At 53.9% G+C, this 7,630-nt stretch overlaps 1 protein-coding gene across 1 annotated transcript; it reads left to right on the forward strand.

Moving 5' to 3' along the window:
• The first annotated feature begins 3,264 nt into the window (after positions 1 to 3,264).
• Positions 3,265 to 6,795, forward strand: LOC8034142 (protein HEXIM1). The gene has a single exon (XM_002407966.5). The coding sequence runs from the start codon at positions 5,638 to 5,640 to the stop codon at positions 6,469 to 6,471; it is 834 nt and encodes a 277-aa protein (XP_002408010.2). The 5' UTR covers positions 3,265 to 5,637; the 3' UTR covers positions 6,472 to 6,795.
• Positions 6,796 to 7,630: the final 835 nt, after the last annotated feature.

Genomic DNA, 7,630 nt, shown 5'->3' on the forward strand with positions numbered 1-7,630 from the left:
TCAGTTGGGATGAAATCTCTCTTTCTCCTCCAACTTTTACACCCGATAGTTTATTTGGCCTGCAAATTTAATTTCTGTACAATGGCAACAAAAAAAAAATATTATATGTGTATATACTAGTGCTAACCTCTACACCACTCCACACACAGGTGGAGTGGTGTAGAGGTTAGCACACTCGACCGGACATTGGGAAGCCCAGAGTTCAAATCCTGGCTCCGCCGTTATTTTGGCTTTCGGCGGGTTCCTGAAAACTTTGATTCTTTGGATTAAGTACGGTTTATTCATCCGCATATGTTCGTTTATATCCTCTTCGGAGACCACGTACGATGGTGTGAAGTGCCCGTGCCCGTATATATAACGGGCACCTCACACTATATATATATATGTATATAACGGGGATGGTGGCGGGAAGCCGAAGGCGTGGGTATGACTGAGAAGAAAACCCTCGGTGAAAACAGCAACAAAGGACGGTTTATTCTTCGACGTCTCAGCCGGAGTCCGGCCTTCGTCATATATATATATATCCGCTACCATGTTTATTAAAAAAAAATGATTAATGTCAAGTTTTACGAACCTACCAAACTCCACACTCTAGTACAAGTATCATAAACTACTGGAACAACTCACAAATATATTATGGAAGCCTACACTTGTACTTTAAAGGTGAAAGTTCCCTTCAGCGCCGTTGGAACCAGAGTGAAGTCAAGGTTCACTGCTCTTTCGATGGACAGCTGCACGGGAACCACCTTGACCGTATTCATTCGAATTCAGACCCGCGTTTCTCTTTCTCGGTGCAGCCTTTCATAGTTCGGGATCAGCCCATGACCAAAAACAAAGAACCCGTCAGTGCGCCGAGCCTAGTTTCCGAGCCTATCGCGCTAACCCAGCCGCTCGCCCATGTCACCTAATGTCAGCCGCTGCTCGGGGGCATCTGGCAGAGATGATAAACAAGTGATCTCACCACGAGTACAAGATCCTGGTTCCAAAGCAGCCGCCATCCTACTATTTTGCAATGTTTCCTGGCGACTTTTAGCTCCTGGCATCGCCCGAAAATTGGAACAATGTCGGCGATCAACCCGCCAGCGGCTCAATCAGCTAGCACGGTTGACGAGCAATCTCTATACTTGGTTTCACCTGAATATAAAGCTAGCCCACGCTACGAGCCAATCGGCGCGTTCAGTAGCGGCACCGGAATCAAGGAGTCACGGACTCCTTCCACTGGACGGCCAAAAGTCACTTCCGGTGCACGTAACTCCGGGACTTCGGACTCGGAGTCAAGCTCCGGCCGAAGCACCAAGTCCAGAGACGGTACACGTAGAGCACTATATAGCTCCTACGGAGCAGAGTAGCGCAATCCTTTGAACCCCGTGTCTTGCCGACAACATGGCCGACAGAGCGGCTCGGCGCGAGTCACGTGGTACTCAGGGTTCCAGGAGGCGGCCCGCCCTATGGGAGAATACATGGAGATCGACATAACACGGCTGATTAAAAAACTAACGGCGAGTTAACACTTTTCAAAACTAGTCTGTCGTGAAGTTAGTAAAGCGCTAAACACTTTATCGAAGTTTTAATAATATCGGATGCGTGTGCAAATTTTGAGAAGGCAATTTCCAAGGCAATGGCGTTTGAAGCAGACGATTTTTGCTCGCAGCGGAGATGGGTTGGCCGGAGCGGGTCACGTGAATGGTGTGACGTCGCCGTGTCGTCTGCTGCATGATGCCGCTCCGGCAATTTTTTAAAAAAAGTTACGTCCTTGTATGGCACAAACCTTATCGCATATTATTCTAAAATGTTTCATTATTATGTCAAAAATGATTTCCATTCCGCACATCCCCACAAAACTGAAGAAACAACGATTTTCTCACGTTCTCCATGCATTTCTGACCGCAGTTGGAACCTCCGGGCGTTCGCCGCTAGTCGCCGAGAGACGGCGTTCTAGATTGCGCTACTCTGCTCCGAAGGAGCTATATAGTGCTCTAGGTACACGTAGAGTCAAAGGAGCTAAAGATGACGTCATTTCCTGACTGGTGACAATTTCCGGCGCTAAAAGAGAAAAAAAAAAAATGGCGGGATAAGCTGCTTTGGTTCTGTCGCGGGTGTGCGATTTACTCGCGTTTGTTCATGAAAAGTATTCAAGGTAAGACGAATAACGCGTTCCAATTTCTTTTTGAGGTAAGGCTCTTTCGGAAAATGCGTTTGACCGTATTTTGTTTGGTTTGAACATGCTAATAAACAACGTAAACGTTCATTCGACGCCGTGTCTTGATCGCCGTTGCACGGAAACTCGCTAATATTGACGATAGTCCTGTCCGCGCTCAACAGAGCAAGGCAGGGTATAAACGCTACTTTGGAAGCCGGTTGGACACTCACGCAGAGCATGATACCGATTAATGTTTTGTTTGCGTAGCTAAATCGGGGTGCACGTTGGCTGACGCTCGCTTCGGCCGACAAAACCCTGATCACCGAGCGCGACCGAATTTCCCGCGTGTATACGAATACATTTTATAGGAGTTTCGTTACGAAGGGCAGGACAAACGTATGGCCGTAAAAAAGTATCACGACCGGCGGCGTAAATTCGCCAAGCTCTGTATTTTTCGTGTGCTGACGACGTTTTTTGTCGGCTTTTATAACAGAAGCAACCTTTGCACCGCCAAGCGAAGGGCTCGATCGCGTTGCATCGCTTCGAACAGCAGCGCTGATGTGTACAATCACCCGCTTTTTCTTCAACGACCTTGTAAAGACTTCTTCGATACCGGCGTCAAATAAAAGCGATCGTGCTCGCCATCGTCTGCTTCCAGTTTATTCGGAGACCGTCTGGCACAGCGGAGGAAGCGGAAATTGCGTAGAGGCAGGTTTGGACCCGCGGTTTTTTTTGCCGTTCAGTCGGCGCTCCGAGGGCTCCGACTCGAGGCACTCCTTTCGGAGGCAAGGGAGGTGCTACGGAACGCGCCCAATGGGACAAACCAAATGGGGTGAAAGTCCGACATCGTGGCATACGTGCTCTTTCATCGAGTACAGCAATCCAATGCAGCGAATGTCTCCCCCTCTTAGTACGCGTGTTCGAGCCTTCGACTGTGCTCCAAGATGAAACTAACCGCACGGTGACGAGGCACACCGTGAAATACATATTCGTACCGTTTTCCTTTCCTCCTACTTGTCCGAATATTAAGATTGACCAACATTAAAATACTTATATTTCTCGCTCCGCTCAAGGCCATCCGACGCAAGTGTGGCGCAACTCTTAGCCAAAATGGCGTTATTTTTTATTATTTATGTTTTAGTACTTTGATTTTATCTGCTTTCTCCCTCCATTTTTTTCTGTTTACTTTTTCCTCTTCTTATAATTTTCGCATTCCTTCGTTTCACAATGTAGCAAACCAGCACTAGGAGCTGGTTGACATCATCGTTTTAATAAACGCCTACCTCGCATATAACATTTTGGCGCAAGATGTGGCAGACTTTTGTTCACGGCGTAGTTTGGCGCAGCGATTGCGAGCTTAGCCCGCACTGCAAGCACACGTTCATCCGAACAATTGCTCCCAGTGAGCAGAGACGAGGGAATCCCGAAGCTCGGTCTCGTAGCCTCGCTCGCACTCAAACGGAACGTGCTCTTCCCAAACTGTCGACTCCCACGATCGGCCCAGCCAGCCGGAGAGGTACGCGGGGCGGAGCGCGTGAAGCCTTCCGGACCGGAGGCCAACTCCCCTCAAGAACGGCGCAGCGCGTATTATGGTCGCTCATTTGAGGCCTGCGGTGACCGAACCGAGAGCTGCTCGCGGAGGAACGCGAGGAGACGCCCCGAATCTCCTAATGCTCCCGGCGGAGAATCAATACTGGGCGACATTCAGCCTGACCGGGGAACTGCTCGCACCGTTACCTCGTCCGATGGCCCCGCCCTCGAGCCCGACCAACGCAAAATGCACGAGCGCTGGCGGACCAGACTGCGCCGAAAGTCCAACTCGGCCCACTGGGCGCTCGCTTGACTCGAGCTCGGCGCAGGACTACCGGCGTCCACGAGGCAGTCGGCGTCGGCAGGTTCAAGGGCGCCCGAAAAAGGGAACGCCGAGAGAGAACACTTCAGTTCCCGACGCGAACCCCCGACGCGCAACTGCGACGCACCGACGATAGGCAGCGAAGGACGAGATGCCCGACACGCAAAAGACAATGCGACATCTGGTACGGAGGAGAGGACAAACCTCTCTCTCCGTCTTCACCAACCTTCACTCGGCGATTGGTGGAGAAGGGAAACACAACAAAACAGACGCCGATAGTTTATTCTGGTTTCGGAGAAAAATAGACGCTCTCCCGAGCCGTTTGTTTTTTGTTTCATTGTTCGTTTATTAGCGGGTTCGCTTCCAGGTCGCCGAGGACGACGGCGGCTCCACGCATGGCTTCCTGATACGCAGCGCATGCTGGTGAAAATGAGATGAAACACCATTTCACGCTTCCCTCCTTTACCCTTCGCAACAACAACGACTAAACAAACCCAAATAAAAGATGGCTGGGCACTTTGAGCGTGACCAGAAAAACAGATGACGTGAAAACGACCTTCCCCTCTCCACATCGAGGGAGAACCACTAACACCCGATGACCCGGTCGAGGACCGTTACGACACCCAGAACATCTTCACACAGCACACTCCAGACCTCACACTGGACCACACTCAACCCCGACAAACACTAGCTTAGTTGAAACTAGCTATCGTCTACGTTAGGTACTGCACAAGTGGCGTAATTGTTCTCCCTCCCTCCTTCCCCCTTTACCTTCCCCCTCCGCCACTGCCGCCCAACAACAGCGTCCGGGCCTAACGACGCAGCCCCAGAAACCGCAGTGCAGCACTATCTCCGAGGTTCGAAAGCAAGGTTAGCACCCCGAGTCTGACTGCGAAACGACAAACGCGGCACTTGTAAAGACGGAAGAGCTTATCTGATCGAAAATTCGACCGTCGCCATCGAAGCCTCCGTCTCCGCAAAAATGTCGGCCATGTTGGCGTCGTCCGCCTCGGGAGGGGGTCGTGCGGATGGGCGAACCCGGCGCACCCAGGCGTTCGTATCCAGAGCCGCACCACCGTCCCGAACAACTCGCGGGCGCCGTCCCATTGTCAGAGAAACGGTCCAGACACTTCTTACCGCTCGCTGACTGCGATGGACGACGCAAACGTCGCGAAAATACAACGCAAAACTCGGATCGCGGCCGGCCACCATCGAAGCACTCCGAACGTCCCCGGCGCGCTGCACGACGCTCGGGCACTTTGTGTTCTTGCGCCATTAAAATTTAAGTTAATCGCCTCCTCGCTTCTCGTAAAACCGATAAAAGGGTGTACGTGCGACAGAGATCATAGAGGTAATTCGAATATACGCGAACAAAGACCGAAAAAGAGTCGAAACGGTAGCTTCTCGTATCGGGACTACTTTCTGGAGCGCGCGCAGCGGCGGTGACAAAACCCACCAAACTGGCCGACGAACGGGGAGCGAGCGTATTTCTGCGTTGCATGCCCGTGTGTGCGCATGGTGACGTGATCGTTGTTCGGGCGTCTCTATTTGCTCCATTTTGTCCGCATTTATTTCACATGTCCGCTCGTGTCCGACGACCTCGCCGCTGGACTGGGACACATTCACCGTGAGTTGGGATCGTGTCATGGGCGAAGTGGAAGTGTTGAACCCGAGCCTCGCCGTTGTTGGGGGCGCTCCGTCGACGGGCGAGGAGCAGACAACCGGAAGTGCGCCGGCCGCCGGAAGTGCCCCGAGGAGCGTCGCAGCGCCGCCCAGCGAGGGATCGGGTAACTGCGTTGGCGACCGGGACCAGCTGATCGCCGAGAACCCCGATGAAACCCGGGCCCGTTCGGGCTCGACGGGCAAGAAGAAGAAGAACCGCCGCGGCAAGAGCAAGAAGCGCAAGTGGAAGCCGTACTACAAGCTGTCCTGGGAAGAGCGGCGTGAGCTGGAGGAGCGCGAGTCCCGACGGGCGAACCGGCTGCGCCAGCAGATGTTCGCGCACGGGCAGCCCGTGGCGCCGTACAACACCACGCAGTTCCTGATGGAGGACCACTGCGTGCAGGAGCCTGACTTCGAGAGCCGCAACGGGCACCACCGGCACCGCGAGGACAGCGTGAACAGCGTCGACTCCTCGGACGAGTTCTACAGCTCGCCCGAGGACGAGGACGACTTCCTGCAGAAGCAGTTCTCCGAGGCGTACGACGACGTGCACGCGGAGCGGCTCAGCTCCATGAGCAAGGCGGAGCTGGTGCAGGAGTACCTGCTGCTCGAAGACCGCGTCGAGGACCTGGAGCAGAAGCTGCGTGCGGCCAGGGCGGCCCGCGTCGACGCGCACACGCAGACGGCGCCGGACCCCGAACAGGCCCAGAAGCTGGCCGTCTTCCGCGACGAGATACGCAAGTTGGCCGACGAGAACGCCCTGGTGCGCGCCCAAAACCGGGCGCTGCGCGAGGCCCTCGACCCGGGCCCGTCGTGAGCGCCGCCCCCGTTCCATTGTACATAGGTCCATCGCGAACCCCATCATCATCTCCGCCGCATGAAGTGGGTCAGTCGCATCCTCCCTCGTCGGACTAGTGGTCGGGCTCTCCCCGCCGCCGTGTATTTCGGGGGAATGATGTCATGCGCTTTTATTTCTGCCTCTTGGAAACAACCCCTCTGTTTTTCTTTTTTGTGCGCGCACGAGCAGTTTGCGCCTGGGGAGAAAATAAAAGAAGACAAATGGGCGTCTATTTATAAAGCTGGGACGCGGAGAAGAGCGATATTCTATTACCAATATTAAAGGTTGTATTGTTTTTCCCGAGTGCTTTCCTGTGGTTCCTGCCTGTTCTCTGCCCGGTCTTCCCATATGCGCCGCTTCCTGGGCGCGACCAAATTTCCTCTGCGGCTCGGAAGAAACGAACCCTTCGAAGTAAGTAGCCCTCCCCTGTTGGTCCGTCGCGCGTAGAAAGATGAAAAGAGGAAGAAACATCTCGGCGCGTAGTGGCGCGAGGCCGAGGGATTGCGCAACTTCGTTGTTTACCGGAGTTTCTCCGCGGCGTCCAAGTGTGTTCAGTGGGCGCGTATTGTGTACCACCAAACATTTCAGACCCCCCCTCCACCCCCTACGCAGGAGCGGGCCCCGCGCTCGTGCCTATTGGGGTGGAGTGCGTCGACGTGCGTCGTTGGCGTGGGCCTCGCTTTCTCGGCTCGGTGCGGCCGTTCGTCGAACAATGCGATGGGACGGACAACACCGAGTCCCGCTATCGGTTACGCGACGGGCGCCGTTTTTGTTGCGTGGCGTCCCTGCGTCCATCTGCCCTTGTTTTCCTCTTGTCCATTATCTCGGCATCGCCCATTTCCTGCAAAAACGTAGTGCTTGGCGGGTGCCGAGTGGGATTAATCGTGTTCCCGGAAATTTGACGAAAGAAAGAATCGCCCGACCAGACCCTAACTGCCGGGGAGCCCAGTATATCGTCACCAACTTCTCCGTGCTATAATTTCAAGCAGACAAACTTTTGTCGAATTGCATGTGCCAGTTTGTACTGCGTCGGGGAGTCGTTCTTTGTGGACGCTACCCTCTCACACGTTCGTTATTTCCTCCGCAGATGGTGACCAGCCTGCGCCAGCGGCAGCGTCGATAAAGTGCGCCGTTTGCG

Source organism: Ixodes scapularis, unplaced genomic scaffold (assembly GCF_016920785.2).
Source record: "Ixodes scapularis isolate PalLabHiFi unplaced genomic scaffold, ASM1692078v2 PGA_scaffold0__279_contigs__length_252992795, whole genome shotgun sequence".
In the NCBI taxonomy this organism is placed as follows: domain Eukaryota; kingdom Metazoa; phylum Arthropoda; class Arachnida; order Ixodida; family Ixodidae; genus Ixodes; species Ixodes scapularis.